Raw genomic sequence first — 16349 nt, forward strand, 5'->3', positions numbered from 1 at the left:
ATGAGATTTAGGCTCCTAAATCAGTTGGGAATTGCGACGTTAGGTGCAGCCATGTCTAATACTTTTAAAAATCTAGCCCTAAGCTTACTTGCCAAGCTGCAATACACAAATTCCCCAAGCCATGCCCCTCCTTGCCCAGTCCCTGGTTAGCTGCCCCAATACTTAATTTACCTGTACATGGTAGGAGACAGAAAATGCTGGCTGTTTGAAAATGGCACTGGCTAACCTAGGTGGGAGAGTAGGAAAGAAGTTATGGAAATTGAGTTTGACCCCCAGAATTCAAATCCCTTCCAGCTGACTTCAGTATGTATCCCATCATACACAGGGAGAGAAGTCCTGACATGTGTGGAACCCAGAAGTGAAGCAAATCACCATGTGGTATTCACCCATAATGGTGCACAGTCCCCATGTAGACACAGTGACATGTATTGAATCAGAAAACAGTTGATAGTGTGTACACAATCAGTGCATACAATCTAATATGAAAAAACTCAGTGCAAGATAAACCCTCCTGTGTAGATAAAACTTTAGTAGCTTTTACTGAGGGACCTTGTCAAAAGGCCTTTTGTAATTTAAATAAATTGTCAACTGGTTCTCCTTTATCTGAACATATCACTAAAGTAACAAAGAATTCTAAGAGATTAGTGATACATTATTTTCCTTTGAGGAAGCTATGCTGTTAAACCGTCATACCTTGATCTTCCAGGTTTTTTATCATTTTAACAAATTACCATATAAAGCTTACTGGACAATAATTGCCTCAATCACCCCTAGAGCCTTTTTTAAGTATAGGTACATTTGCTACCCTCCAACCCTTCTGTATAGCAGTTGTTTTAATAAGATTGCATGTCGTGGCCAAGAAATTGGTAGGATTTAAAAAAACAAAACATATTCCCAGGATTCATATCTAAAGATACTTTATATAAGATTAGAAAAGGGATATAAACATGCTTCAGGACATAAACCAACCATTCATTGATTGGGGTGGGGTGGAGGTAGGAAGAAATTCCTTAAGTATTTGTTCTGGGCTTTTCTACACTTGAAGCATCTGGTTCTGGCCACTGTCAGGCCAGATAATGGAGTAGAAGGACCCCTGGTCTGATCCAGCCTTGTAAGTCCCATATTCCAGCAACTTCACACAGAATTATGGTTCTAGAACAGTATGCATCAAACTGATTAAGAAACAAATACCTTGGTTTTGTTCAGATGTCTGTAATACAGAATAAGAGAAAATATATTGTGGTATGTGATTGTTATCTACGCAGGATACAGAATTTTTGTGTAAACGGAATGTTTCTCTGTTTTCCATGAGCTGCAGACGTGGCCCGCCTAGTTTTTAAGAATAGAGATTAAAGCTTTGGGAGGTGGGGCTTGGAGGAGGAGGAGGAGTTGAGAATCTGGGTGGTCAGAGGACAAGGATAACGGAGGGGGAAACGGAAGAATTTGCCAAAATAATGACTTTCAATCCTCTTAGGGATTTATGGAAGATGAAGGTCGGCAACGAACAACAAAGTACATTTCACACGTTTTTGCAGAAGAGAGTGATTTAAGCCGTCAGTTTGAGAGGGAGAAGGCCCGGAGTGAACAGTTAGCGACAGTTAGCTTGGCTCTAGTGCATGAAGACTCCCTGCCTGAGGAAGATCTGTCTCCTGTAGAAGAAGACACTTTCCTCTCAGAATCAGATAATGAGGAAGAGATGAAATACAACAAGAAACGAGAAAAAGGAGTGAAGGCCAACTCAGATGCACTGCTGAAATTCAGCTTCCGAGATGGCCCCCATCAGTCAACACCAACTAAAGGTAGGGAATGGTTCTCTGGGGAGTCTGGCTTTCTCATGTAGGTTTCCTTTGAAGAAAATAGAGAGGACATCAGGTTTGTTTAAAAAAAATCCTCTTCTGCAGCATTGCCTGCACCCTGTTTGCGTTTGGTGTTCTCTCCCCAAAACTTACTATATTGTTGGGGGGCAAGGGTGACACATTCGTTCCTAACCCCACTCTCTCTTCCTTCTGCTGGGGACTTGGAACAACTTCCTTGCCTAAGGTTGCTAGACTGGGAAACTGGTGTAGGGGTGGGGTACAGGTGCTTCTTCCCAGTCTCCTGTGCACTCCCATCCGTCTCTCTAATGAGCTATGGGAAGGGGTCACCTGACCTGCCATAGATTTATGGAAAGGCTGCAGAGGTGCATGTTGTGAACTCCTACTCTTTTCATGCTCCAGGGGAGGTTCCTCTCAGGCAAGACAGTCTTTGAAGTGGGAGACAACCCCCCCGTTCCCCCCTTTCTTCAGGCAGCAGCTGCTGACCAAGCTAATCCTGCCCCCTACTATCAGGTAGGAATCTACCTGGAGAGTTTTCTACCTGCAGTCAGGGAGGGGGGGAAAGCATCATCACCTGGAGGATGTAAGTGTCCAGAATTCACTCAAATAATATTTAAATTTTTAAGACTGAGCATAGCTGTTTACTCTACTTGAGCCTCCCTGTTTCCTGCAATGGCCTTATTGGATAGAAGATGCTTGAAGAGTATAGCCGGAGACACTTTAAGTGAACCTGTCTGCAGGCCTGGGCTAGGTCCCTGTCATCTAGGGAATGGCTGGGCATGGGAAAAACCTGTAGGAACTGAACAATGAAGTGGCCAGCCTAACTGGACTTCTTTGTGTTCTTAAATTAGGCTGCAAGTTCCAAGCCACGAAGACCCTGGTGAAGAAGCTGCCTTCCCCCCGCCTTCTTGAAGATCCTGAAGAGCTCCCAGATGGCTTTGCAGAGGAGGATTCTAGTTTGGACACTATAAAGCAGGAACCTAATCTCTCTCTAGGCACTCATTCCATAGATGAAGAGGGGGATATGACTGTGATTGAGGAGGTCAGACTTGAAGACCCCAAGGTAAGATATTATGGCTTGATACTTGCTCTCTTGTTGGTACAGCTGCTTGAAGTATGAGAATTCCTGCAACATTGGGCAGGTGACCCTCTGACTGACAGTTTTCTACTTTTCATAGCAAGACCTCCAGCTACAATCCCTTTGTTTCACATTGGTTATTTTGTCCCTCTGCTTTCCCATCTCCCTGCACACATTCAATCTGGTTTTGTTTAAAGGTTATCAGCAGCCTAGTTGAGTCATGCAATTCAAAGTTTAGGGAATGGAATGAGAGGATGAAACTACGTTCATAGGAACTTCCTCATTGTCAGTTTTTCAGCTCTGGGGGCTTGGGAAATGCCACTCCTTGCTTGCACACAGAGCAGACTTCATTCTTTAGTCGCTATGCACATTGATCACCACTTGCCTAAAACATTCAGAAACAAGCATAGTCAAATGCCATAGGGCTAAAACTGAGTGAGATTTGTAGGAAGAGCAAGCATGTGCTAGACCTAAAGTCATCCTGTAGTTTGAGTGGTAGAGATCTGTGCTGAAGGTTCAAGGTTCAAAACCTGATGGTGATGCATGATATGGACATGGTTATTGCAGTTTGGTGGAAGTTAGACTAGTTGTTTAGGACACAAGCTTCAGACATGGGAAAGTTGGGTTCAGTTCTCTGCTCCACCAGACTCCCCTGTATGACCTTGGGCAGGTCACTTAGTCTGTGCTTCAGTTCCCATCTACAAGATGGGAATAAATAGTACTGATCTGCCTCACTAGGATGCTGAGAACATGACACATTAAAGTTGAGAGAGACTCAGATATTATGGTGATAGAGGGACAGATAGGAACTCCTTGAGTTTGTACAGATTGAATTTCCTCTCTCCATGCTCTTCACTAGAAGAACGCTGAGCAAAAGAAGGAAAAGCGCTCCAGAGCCACTGCAGTGGAGAGATCTCATGAAACATACCGGCTACTGAAGCGCCGAAATCTCATCGTAGAAGCTGTCCGAAACCTCCGCTTAATCGAAAGCTTGTTCACGTAAGACAGGGTCTGAAAGCTGTTTACTTGTTTAGTGGGAGCCTGAAGCATTATGGTAGCACAATCACTGCTTTGAAACGTCTGTGCACTTCATTACATGGTGGTTGATCGTGGTTTCCTGTCGACAGCATGTTCTGTACTGTAGGAATGCAGGTATTTACAGTTTAAGAGTAACTGCACTTTCAGCCCCCTCCATGGTCTGCTCAAGGAATGCCCTCACAGCCTCTAGTCCGTCTCCCTACTGACCAGAGGTATAGGTTTGCAGCCCCCTTATTCTTCACTGTGTTTATCCCAGCAGATCTGACAAAAGTCCTATCCCTGCACTTCACTTTGTCTCAGAGGGCTATTAACGGTATATGCCAGCAGCTACAAGTAATGAGAGTTCTGTCAAAGCACAGTACATTTATTTTAGGATAGGTCTGACACAGTAAACATACAAAACAATAAAAGGTCTAAATGCGTATATAAGCTTCTTCGAGTGATGGTCCCTATGAGTATTCCACGTGTGGGTGCGGATGCATGCCATGCACTTGAGTCTGGAAGTATTTCTTGGTAGTGTTAGTTGACCCACACATACATAGTGCATCTCCTCATGCTCCCAGCTGAGGGTGTAAGAGGTAGTGTGGGTTGACGCCTCTCCAGTTCCCTCTTACTGCCGCATGGCCTGAGTCGGAACCTACTGTTCCTTCATGCTCTTTGTTTTCTAAGCATGACCTACTTCTGCCTAGCTGTAAATAGTTTGTACATAGGTTTTCTTAGTGTTTAGATCATTTTTGGTATAGTTAGTTTAGTTCTCTTCCCCGTTCAGGGACTGCATTCTGCCCCCTCACCTCTGCCCAGGACTATGCCCTGGATTCTGGGCTTAAAAAACTGTTTCCTGCCTGCACTCCTTCTCTGTGAGCAGGGAGCACCAGCGATGCCTCTCCTGCCTGGGTGAGACACACATTGCAGCTAACTGCGCCATTTGCAAATCCTTCTGCCCCAGACCCAGGAAGCCCACGAGCCCTGCCTTTGAAAATATCTGATGAAAGAAGCAATGAGACCCAGGGTGCATTGAATCCAGGCTTGGGAGATCCCCCTGTACAGCACCCCTCCAAGCATACATGACATTTAAAGTATCCTACCACATCTGAGCTAATGCCCCATTGAGATGTATGAGGTAGTTTGCAGCCCTGAGCAATTGTTTCAGGGTTTGCAGATGCAGCCAGAAATCATTGCCATGGTGCACACTCCTTTCACATTTTCAAGTTATTCTACACAGCCATACGCATTAAACTTACCTTTGTTAAAATGAAAGCTGAGATTCTAGAAAACAGGATGGCAACCTCAGAAGAAGTGCTGGGTTGTTCTTATGGCACAACCTAGCCCAGTTCAAGTCTCAGTTTAGTTACTGGCTTAAAACCAGAAAAAAAACTTTCCTACATTATGACATCAGGCACATACCACACTGCAGTTGCTGTATCTTAGCCACTGTTTCTAAACACATCACAATTTAAGTTTGCCAGAGGATGCTGATGACTAAATGTTCCTTTCAGGCAGTGACAAACGGAGCTTTCAGATGTGGGTTGAGCAGCCTGTGGCAGTTTTGGTGCAAGGTTAAAAATAGAATTAATTTTGACCACAAATTCACTATAGATTTTGCAGCTGTAAGCAGCATGGAAATGTCACTGCAGCTAAGAAGTGTAAGATGCTGTTTCATGTTCTAGGCTTCAGAAAATGATCATGGATCAGGAGAAGCAAGAAGGTGTTTCCACGAAGTGCTGTAAGAAATCCATTGTTCGACTGGTACACAAGCTTTCCCAAGAAGGGCTCCTCAGATTCTACCGCACAACGGTCATTCAAGATGGCATTAGCAAAAAGGTAACTTGTTGCTCTGAGTCTTTGCTGCTGGGAACTGTGGCGGCAAAAATTGCTGCTTATACTGCGTATTATCAAGCTAGTCTTGGCCATTTTTTAATTTAGAACTAAATGACGTAACAGACAGGTAGAGCTTTCAGCACATTATATTAAATATTCTCCAATGTTGACACCCGTCAGGCCTTTCTTGTAGAAATACTTTGTTTTATTAGTAACACCCCAAAAAAGCTACCAAGAGACTACACTCAGCAAGCCAAGACTCCTCCTAATTAGTGCTTGGAGCTTCCCATTGTCACTTCTCTGGTAACTGGCTGGTTGCTCCCTCTCAGTATAGTTCAGACTGTCAAACAGTTCCCCTTTTTAGCCTTCTCTTGGAAAGCAAGAGCATGTGAAAACTTCATAAATTAGCCTTTGGGATTGAATTTTCCTAAGCTTGATCTTCATCCAAAATTGTCTGTGTTCTTTAAGTTGAAGCAAAATCTCTGCATCTGTTCTTGAGTTTCATGGAGGTAAAAACAAATTCTTTAATTTGAAATAATTATTGAAACTTCCTTCACACAACTCAAACTGGTGCTTGCTGTGTAAACAGTCCTCAGTGAGGAGATTTGCACACAATCATAAGTGAAAGTTACTGTTTGATAATCATCCACTGAAAATTACTTGCTGTGCACGCACGGTAGAAAGTTTGTGAAATCTGAGTGCCTGACCTGGGAGAAGTCCTCAAGGTGCACTCCTTTTAATATGAATTTGTTGGTCTTATGGACTTCTGAAGTCTTTCATACACTTTTCAGCCTGTTACTAGCATTCAAATCCAGATGGGACCATTGTGACCATCTGTTCTGACGTCCTGTATAGCACAAGCCAGAGAGCTTCCACAAAATAATTTCTAGAGCAGAGCTTTTAGAAAAACATCCAATCTTGATTTTAAAATTGTCAGTGATGGAGAATCCACCATGTCCCTTGGTAAATTGTTCCAATGATTATTTACTCCCACTGTTAAAAATTTACACCTTATGCTGCCCTACATAGTTATATTCCCCTATATATATTTAAGATGTTTTTAAAAATTATACAGGTTTCAGCAGTTGAGGCAGTTTTAATTGCCTTTTCTGTCTTTAGTTTGTTCTTAAAAACTTAGGAAACATTTCTAAATGTATATGGTTCTCAAACCTAGTATGGGCCCCACCTACCTGTTCTGTTCCTTCATCTCCATCTGGAATATCAAGCCTCATGGGGGGCTCAAGTCTGAGGGCAGCTTCTGTTTCCTCTCTTCCTCTTATGTAGTTGACTCCTTGTCCCTGGGTCAAATCCTGCTCCTACTGAAGTCCAGGAGAGTTTTGGCATTGATTTCAGTTGGGCCAGGATTTCACCCTGGCCTCAGCTGCTTTTGCAGGCTGCTCTTTACAGTAAAAAGTCCAGACAAGGCAGCTGGAAACAACCGCACCAAAGTCCAAACGCACCAGCTGATCATGGACCATCAACAAGTGATCTGAAGATCACAGCTTGGGAACCGTGAACGTAAAACATAAAGTATGTGCAGGGCATCAGATAATACTGCTTTTGTATGGTGATTAATTTCAATTTGTTCTGAATCAGTATAAGTAAATCTCCATACACTCTTCTGTTTTTACTTTGTTGTACAGGTAGAGTTTGTAGTTCACCCTTCGGTGAATCCTAATGACCCCCTGGTAAAAAGTGCCATTGAGCAAGTGCGTTTCCGGATCTCCAACTCAAGCACAGCAAACAGGCAAGTACTGTCTACAGTTCAGTGACTCCAATATTTGCAGTCTGAGATTCCTGTAATTTCCATCCTGTTTGTTCATTTCCTTAGTTGTGCCACCGTATCATGCATAGGGCTATTCTGCGTTATGTCCTTGAGTCTTGTTTTATTATTTATCTCTACATTTGTCTGTGGCACACCTGGGTGGGATAGCTGAGCCACTCACAAACAGTGATGAATTTTTTGAAGTATTAGCTTTGCTTTGTTTGGAGAAACTGAGGCACAGAAATTTGAGACTTGCTGAAGATCATGCAGGAAGTCTAATAGAGCCAGAAATAGAATGTGGATCTCTTGAATCCCAAGCCTTAACTCAAAGACTAATCTTGTAAGCCTGGCAGTTTTGATTTTTCAGCAGGTCTGTCTGGTATCAGTCTCACTTGCTCTAGCAAGTCTTAGGGACAGGCCCCAATTAGAAATCATATGTCTAAAGAGTAGATTGTTGTAAAGAGGCATGTGAAGTCTGCTTTCTCTTTTTTGTTCGAAACTGAATGTCTCGTGCCAGATATACTTCACTAGCTCAATGGTTACCTGTGTCCTATTGTTTGAACACAGACAGCCTCCCCCTGATTGCTTCTTGCACATTTACAAAATCCAGACCAAGAGGATACTTGACAGCCTCTTGATTGCTTCCCTCCCTGGTCACATGTATTCAAACAGAGTCCAGCATGTGTCAGCGCATGAGGGCCACTGCTTCCTACACACACACCCTTTGGGGGTCATGAAATACCTGATGGCTTCCTGACTGATTCAGAAGTAGTAGGGAAAGGACATCTCCCCTGACTTCTTCTCCCGTCACCTGGGGACCACTTCCTCCACATACATGTTACTAGGAGTGGGGCCCTTCCTGCAAGCTTTCATGACACACCATTACCTAAGGGCTTTAGGTGACCCAGACTGTCAACTGAGGCTGGAGGTTTCCTCCTCAACACTTCTCACCCCTTGCATGGGGCGGACTGATTCCTGGTGCTTCTTTCCCATTCGAGACTCACATTCCATTTAGATAGCAGGCTCACACATCTGTTTAGTGAAGGAGTCATACTTCACAATCTTAATCATTCCTCGCTTACAGCTGTTGTCTCCTACAACATATGAAACTGTTACTATCCTTTGGAGAATCATAGCCTCAGGCAGCGGCACCTCTTGTTGCTCCTTGCACACTCTCCCCTTTTGAAGCTTCTAGCTGATGCTCTCTGTGTTTGGAGTGACTTCTCTCTTGTAGCAGTCATAAGGGGTTGTCCTGGTGGTATGGTGCTCTGTGCAGCCCACTCCATTGTCAATTCAGGGAAATCCTTTTGTTCTTTGTGAATAGACCCACATCCTTCACCAGGAGACCCCCCACTATTTGTCTCGTGAGAGCAAACATGCAAAACCCTTTTCCTCAGTAATGATTTGCAAGGAGAGGAGTTAGTCTTGGTTTTGTATGAAGATGTTCTTGCAGAACAGTGACTGTCACCTTGGCTGGTGATTGTTTGCAGAATTAATTATATTAGTGCCTGTTTGACTTTACCAATGTACCAATTTTCCTGTGTGGTTTTTATATAGGATTAAAGTTCCCCAGACACCAACACCCCAAGAGCATTTAGAGGAAGATAGTCTGGGGCAAGAGACTGCTGCTGTATCAGGGGAAATGCAAGGAACCTCTCCCTCTAATGCTGAAAATAATGGTCGGGCAAGGAAAACTGATTTGAAAATGGGCATAATGCAGCTAAAAAATTATCACCCTGTTACAGGTAAAACTAACTTCTACTCGTCCGTCAAATAATTCAGACAACTGGAGAAATTTTTCCATTTCTCAGATACAGGGTTTGAGAGATCCTCACACTTAAGATTTGTGTCCTAGAGTGAAATTCAGGTGGGAACTTCCTAGGTTCAGTGTATCAAAGCCATTCGTAGTGAAATGTAGCCCGTGGTGCTCCAGTAGTTCCTATGTGATGTGACTGCAGTTGGGAAAATGTTCCCATAGGTGGCTATGCCCAGCTCTTCATCAGCAATTAAAACCCCCCTCTCCATCTACAATCAACAATAGGGATGCTAAAACTATAGCTCAGTTGGTCACTTTCTATAATATAGGGATTTTTTATGTAGCCTTTGCTACACATGCATACCATCTTGGAGTACTGTGTACTACTGTGTGACAATGAAGTAGTACAGAAAAATATGCATTACAGCATACTAAAACAAGACTACAGTGAAGTAAAACAGTTCTAGGGAGTGCTGGCAACAACTCTTAAAGTTAGGATTGCCGAACGCTTTACAGAAATATTTATTGAACTTTTCTGCATCATTATTAACAATTTTTTACCATCTCCATCTACTAATAGGCCCATACCATTAGGATTTCTTTTGTTCCTGGTCTACTTAAAAATTCCTCTTTGTTGTCCTGGGCCCTTCCAACCATGAATTTTTCCCTGGTGTCTTTTAACTTCCCTTATCAATTTTCTACACTTCATAACTTCTGATTTATATTGATGGCTGTCATCTTCTCTTTTTCTTTGTTATATATTACATTTTTATTTCTAATTGCTTCCTTCAGTTCCCATCTTAACCAGAATGGGCTTTTACACAAAGTTCTTATTTGTGATTGTGGCTTTTTGGCTATCTGATAAACTCCTCTTAAACAGCTTCGAACTTTCATGCACGTTTGCGTGTCTAAATTTTTCCTCCCAATCAATTTAAAACTTGTAATTTCCCTCACTTTTAAGGAATTAGTCCTTTTATCTTTTTAATTTATTTTGTCTTTGCATTCAGTGGTTCATCTTCTTTTCTCTGCAGTTCCAGGACTTGGGCGTTCCCTTGGCTTTCTTCCCAAAATGCCTCGGTTAAGAATGGTCCACATTTTCCTCTGGTACCTAATTTATGGACATCCTTTAAATGGGCAGCAACAGAAAGCATGCTATGATGGTGATAAAAGAGGCAGTCCACAGGGACTGGACACAAACACAGCTGTACCTGAAACCTATCCAGGTGCATCAGGAGATGATGAGGAGGAGGCTGCACCAGAAACTACGTGCGTGGCGAATCATGAAGTCCCTGCACAGGAGTCTGAAGTGGATCTGTGTAATGAGACAGGTAAGAACTGGCTCCTCATCAGATCAGGACTGTGTCTACATGGGGGAATTCTTGGGGTGGTGGGCAAGGGGGGGGAATCCTCGCCACTTTTAATGCCAGTTACTTAGTGAGCATGCTCCGAAATATTGTTTCAATTGCTTGTAACACCACTTCCTCAAAGCTTACTTAAGGCACTGACCCTCATTAAAGGATTGGTACTGCCATGTTTTAGAGTTTGACTTCAGCTGTGGATGCTGTAGCCATGATTAAAATGTGGGGCACATATTGGAAATGGAGAACATGTACTTTAGCGAACTCAAAAAAGGAGGTGGTTTGGACCTAAGGCTTTGGATTGTCCCATTATTCAATGCTGGGCATAAGCCAACAACTCACTGCCTGAGTATAGGAAGAAGATTCTCTTATGCGTAGGTTATTCCATAATTGCCCATGGCGGGGATTAGCGTGCCTCCCTCTGAAGCTTCTGGTACTGGACACTGGCAGAAACGGGATACTAGGCTAAGTGGACTGCTGCTTTAAGTCTGTATTGCAGTTCTTATGTTTGTTTACAATTGTAGACCTGGCTTCAGATTTCCAATACTTCACTGGTCCCCAGATAGGACTAATAATTTTGTTCCATCTGTGATTCTAAACCAGCATCCTTTCTCTAGTGTATGTGGATGATATTTCGTGGATGCGCTACGTCCCTCCTCTCCCAGTACATAGGGAATTTGGGTATGGCTGGGCTCTTGTTAGTGACGTTCTTCTTTGCCTACCTCTCTCCATCTTTGTTCAGATAGTGCAAGTCAGCTACAAGGTACTGTGCTTTTGTTTTGCAATTCATATTCTGTATGATATAATGTCCATTGTTATTAACAGTACTTTACAAAGCAGCAGACATGCTTAGTCAGTATTATCTGCTCTTAAGACTATATAATCAGTTTCAGCTGGTAATCCATAGAAATTTAACTTTAGTTTTTGCCAGTTTGATTCCGGAAGAAAATAATCAATCCAAGATGAACAGCACTCTAGTACTATTGATTCATAGGACAATAATTTGCATGTGACTTACTGAAGACTTCACAGAACCCTGCTTTTGCCTGGTAAAATGAATTAACGTGACTAATGATTAGCCACTTTGTATGCACTGGCAATTCATAGATTCCAAGGCCAAAAGGAACCATTGTGATTATCTAGCCCAGGGGTCGGCAACCTTCGGCACGCAGCCCATTAGGGTAATCCGCTGGCGGACCGCGAGACGTTTTGTTTATGTTGACCATCCCACAGGAATGGCCCCTCGCAGCTCCCAGTTGGACATGGTTTACCATTCCTGGTGTACCACAGCTCCCATTGGCCATGGTTTACCGTTCCTGGCTTACCACAGCTCCCGTTGGCTGGGAACGGCAAAGCATGGCCACTGGGAGCTGCCGGGGGCTGTGCCTGCGGACAGTCAACGTAAACAAAATGTCTTGCAGCCCACCATTGGATTACCCTGATGGGCTGCATGCTGAAGGTTGCCGACCCCTGATCTAGCCTGATCTCCTGTATAACATGTTCCAGAGAACTTCCCCAGACTAATTCCTAGAGATCTTTTACAAAAACATCCAATCTCTATTTAAAAATTGTCAGTGATGAAGAAGCTACCTCCACCATTGGTAAATTTTTCCATGGCTAATTGCCCTCACTGTTAAAAATGTATGCCTAATTTTGAGTCTGAATTTGTCTAGTTTCAACTTCCAACCAGCTACTGTATCTTGTTGTACCTTTTCTGGCTAGATTGAAGAGCCCACTGTTAAATATTTGTTCCATATGTAGGTACTTATAGACTGTAAGCAAGTCACCACTTAACCTTCTCTTTCTCAAGTTAAATAGATTGAGCTCCCTGAATCTATCACTATATGGTATGGTTTCTAATCCTTTAATCATTCTCATGGTTCTTCGCTGAATATCCTTCTTGGTGCTGATATTTATTATAAAAAAACCCAGATTCTGAAGGCAATTGTCACACTTAAGTGTGATACTTCAAAGACTAGTTAATCTCTAGTCAGTATTCTGATTAAATTTCAGTCAGTTTTCACATTTTGATAAACTTATTGTAAAATAATTTTTTTTAGGTGGATGGTCTTGAAGATTTTTTAAACAATCCTCTAAAAAAACATACACTGATCAGATGTCTTCCGAGGTCAGTCCGACAGCAGCTTCTTTATAAGAGGCAAGTACCTGTGGTGGTGGGATATGTCAAACTAAGTGGCTGTGGGGAGGAAGTGGGGGTTGTTGATTGTTCTCGCAAGGACTACACTGGGCAGACTCTTTGCCCAGAAGAACTTTATGCTCGAAAAGATGAAAAACACACCAAAAGGTGGGAGAGGAAGAAGACAGCAACATTCAGGTAAAGTGACTGGGGTCTGGGTAGGTTGTCCATGTTGTCAGAGAACGAACAAGTTTTTCACATCAATCAGGCCTTTGGGGGGAAGAATTGCGACAGGTGCTGATCTAATTGGTTCTAGGCTTATTGAGAATATCAGATGGTTCAGGGCATGTGGTCAGTGAAAGAGCAGTGCCAACTGGCTAGCACTCTGGCCTGGACAGTTCACCTCATGGCACTGTCTTCTCTCTTCCCAAAGGAGAACATCCTGATTTGGTAATTAACTCGTCCACCATGATGTGTCAGCAAACAGAGTAGCACAGAAAACTTTAAATCTAGAATTTCCTAAATTTTGGGTGCTTGATTTTACAACCATAATGTTTTTAATATAAGTTCCTAAATTTTAATAAAAAGCAATTAGAGAGAACAGAAATTTCATCGTGTGGGACTGTATCAACCCACCACATGAGTCAGCAGGATTGGAACCTTTAGCTACATAGCACAGACTTCCATTTGAACTAATGGATTGGTGGTTGCACTAGCAGGCTGTTATCCTCTGTGAACCAGCCAGCAGAGGAGGATGAGACAGAGACAGACTTTGCCAGTGGGTATCATAACAGTTTGCTACACAGCAGAGGAATGCTGAGACGTGGGAATTTGGGTTCTGTTCTAAATTCTTGAGATTAACCGCTAATGGTTACGAGTCTTTTCCCCATCTCTGTCCCAAACCAGCCTATCTGCTTGTATCACGCCCAGCCGGTCCCTCTGGTTGTCACCCTCTGCATTCTAGTCACGCAGCTTCCTCTTTCTCTTCCATGCTTCCTGGGTACCAGCCTGGGAAGTATTGGGAGCACAGCAGAGACACTCTTCCTGCTCTCTGTTCTGGTGCTTGGCACCGTAGCAGTCCCCATGAGCTTGGAGGAGCAATTGCAGGGAATGTACTTCTTGGCTCCTGCAGACCTGAGTAGGAGCATGCTCAGGGCAGATGAAATCTTCAGAGATTTTTAACTGCCAGCCTCAAACAAATCTCTACCATGCATATGCAAAGTGTGGTGGGTTTTTTTCAGAGGCTTATAACTTGCCAAATTTGGGTGGGTATTCTTGGAAACACCAAAAAGCACCTTTCTGATCCCAGCAGCCCCTTCTGAGAAATTTAAAGTTCATGCTTCAACATTTGGAGACACTAGAGTGTTATATGACTACTTAATATGTCTGTTAAAATATGTTATTGCTCGTGCCTGTTTTTACAGTTTAGTGTAAATTAGTGACATGTATCACATGTTTAATTTATCATGAATTCAAAATGTAACACGTCCAACTATGTTGCAGGAGGTACATCTTTTCAGTGGTGGAAAACCTGCAGAGGTTATGTTGCATGGGGCTGCTACAGTTTGGCCCAACTGAGAAATTCCAAGATAAAGATCAGGTAATGTATTTAAAATTTGAATATTACTCTACTTTTTGTTCTGATGATGATGATAAAATAAGAGTTCTTACATTTGCGATGAGCTTAAATATTTGACTCTGGGCTAAAATGCAACTGTGCAATTTTTAGTGAAATATTGGAAGTTTCATGGATAATTTCTGACCATTATTCTGGGACAAGACTTCACAGATATTGAGCCAGATTCCTACAAACTATATGCAGTGATGATCCAGAAGTCTCCAGAATGTCAGCACCCTGTCTGGAACTTACCAGGCTCTGATGGGTTGGATTACAGAAACCCCCTTTGGGACTGCCACCTGATGTGTTGAGACTACCCCGAGCCTGTTTCCCTTGGCAGCTTGGGACTTCAGTGCCCTGCCTGGTTTGAGCCAGACACGCTAGCCTGCTGCAAACACAGACCCAGGTCTGAACCACGTCCCCTAAAAGCTGCAGGCTTAACTGAAAACAGCTTAAGAAGTGTTCCTGTCTCCAACACTCAGATGCCTAGCTCCCAATGGGGTCCAAACCCTAAATAAATCCGTTTTACCCTGTATAAAGCTTATCCAGGGTAAACTCATCAATTGTTCACCCTCTATACCACTGATAGAGAGAGATGCACAGCTGTTTGCCCCCGCAGCTATTAATACATACTCTGGGTTAATTAGTAAAAAGTGATTTTATTTAATACAAAAAGTAGGATTTAAGTGGTTCCAAATACTAACAGACAGAACAAAGTGAATTACCAAGTAAAATAAAACAAAACATGCAAGTCTAAACCTAATACAATAAGAAAGTGATTACAGATGAAATCTCACCCTCAGAGATACTCCAATAAGCTTCTTTTACAGACTAGGCTCCTTCTAGTCTGGGTCCAGCAATCGCTCACACCCCTGTGGTTACTGTCCTTTGTTCCAGTTTCTTTCAGGTAGCCTTTCGGGGTGGAGAGGCTATCTCTTGAGCCAGCTGAAGACAAAATGGAGGAGTCTCCCAGGGGCTTAAATAGATTTTCTCTACATGCATACAAATAGGATGAATATATTCAGTAGAACATAACCTTTGCAGAGATATGTTACACGGCATATGTAGCATAAAACATATTCCAGTTATGTCATATTTACATTCATAAGCATATTTCCATAAAGCATCATGGGGTGCAACGTCACACTGCCTTAACGTGTTTGCCTCCATTACTGGGAATTCGGGTGCCATGTAAATCCTGCATTGGGAGATGTGGCTTTTTGAAAACATAACTGTGAAAGGTGTCCCTTTGGGATTAAAAACACTTATACAATCATTCATTACTGAATTAAAGACAATAGTTCTTGCATACACAGTGGACTACATAATCAGAGTAGAACAAACCAGTAAGAGGAATTCCAGGCATAAATAGTTTACTTCAGTAAAATTCTGACTTGAGCAGGTGATATATTCTACCACAACACAGTTGATAACAATCTCTGAAATTGTATTCCTGATCCTAGCCATTGGGTGATGATAGATTGTCTCTCTGTAGAACCCAGAATAGGTTCCCTAATCACAGAGTGAAGTGCCATCACTGGGCAAGATGACAACAATGTGCAAAGTGGCTGTTGCCAGTATGGGCCACTTGGAATAGATGGAGTTCTGTGTCCTGCTAAAATAGCCATTTCAGCAATTTTACTTACAGGTGTGAAACCTTGTGTTTTTCACAGGTATTCGTCTATACGAAGAGAAATGCAGTGATTGTTGATACTACTATCTGTGACCCTCACTATAACCTGGCTCAAAGCAGTCGCCCATTTGAGAGACGTTTGTATGTTTTGAACACTATGCAGGACGTAGAAAACTTTTGGTTTGATTTGCAGTGTGTCTGCCTTAATACTCCATTAGGTATGGTATGATCCAGCATTCTCTGTCATTTCCACCTTCATCCTTTATATCCTTTGCTTCCCTTGCACTTTGCCATGAAGTAAGGCAGATTCGATCTTGTCACCTTTAACTTACTG

At 42.7% G+C, this 16349-nt stretch overlaps 1 protein-coding gene across 4 annotated transcripts in view; it reads left to right on the forward strand.

Annotated features, from left to right (window-relative positions):
- Positions 1-16349, forward strand: part of GTF3C1 (general transcription factor IIIC subunit 1) — an 82334-nt gene that overhangs the window by 27116 nt on the left and 38869 nt on the right. For 3 of the 4 annotated variants that reach the window (XM_084641674.1, XM_084641676.1, XM_084641677.1), the window contains 11 exons: positions 1475-1799; positions 2666-2877; positions 3752-3891; positions 5598-5751; positions 7392-7495; positions 9071-9258; positions 10301-10597; positions 11245-11390; positions 12688-12785; positions 14268-14364; positions 16056-16233. In XM_084641674.1, coding sequence (XP_084497800.1) covers positions 1475-1799; positions 2666-2877; positions 3752-3891; positions 5598-5751; positions 7392-7495; positions 9071-9258; positions 10301-10597; positions 11245-11390; positions 12688-12785; positions 14268-14364; positions 16056-16233 — 1939 coding nt within the window. The remainder of the gene's footprint in view (positions 1-1474; positions 1800-2665; positions 2878-3751; positions 3892-5597; positions 5752-7391; positions 7496-9070; positions 9259-10300; positions 10598-11244; positions 11391-12687; positions 12786-14267; positions 14365-16055; positions 16234-16349) is intronic. The other variant, XM_084641675.1, reaches the window with a different exon arrangement.

The sequence above is a fragment of the Lepidochelys olivacea genome (assembly GCF_965140295.1).
Source record: "Lepidochelys olivacea isolate rLepOli2 genome assembly, chromosome: 10".
In the NCBI taxonomy this organism is placed as follows: Eukaryota; Metazoa; Chordata; order Testudines; family Cheloniidae; genus Lepidochelys; species Lepidochelys olivacea.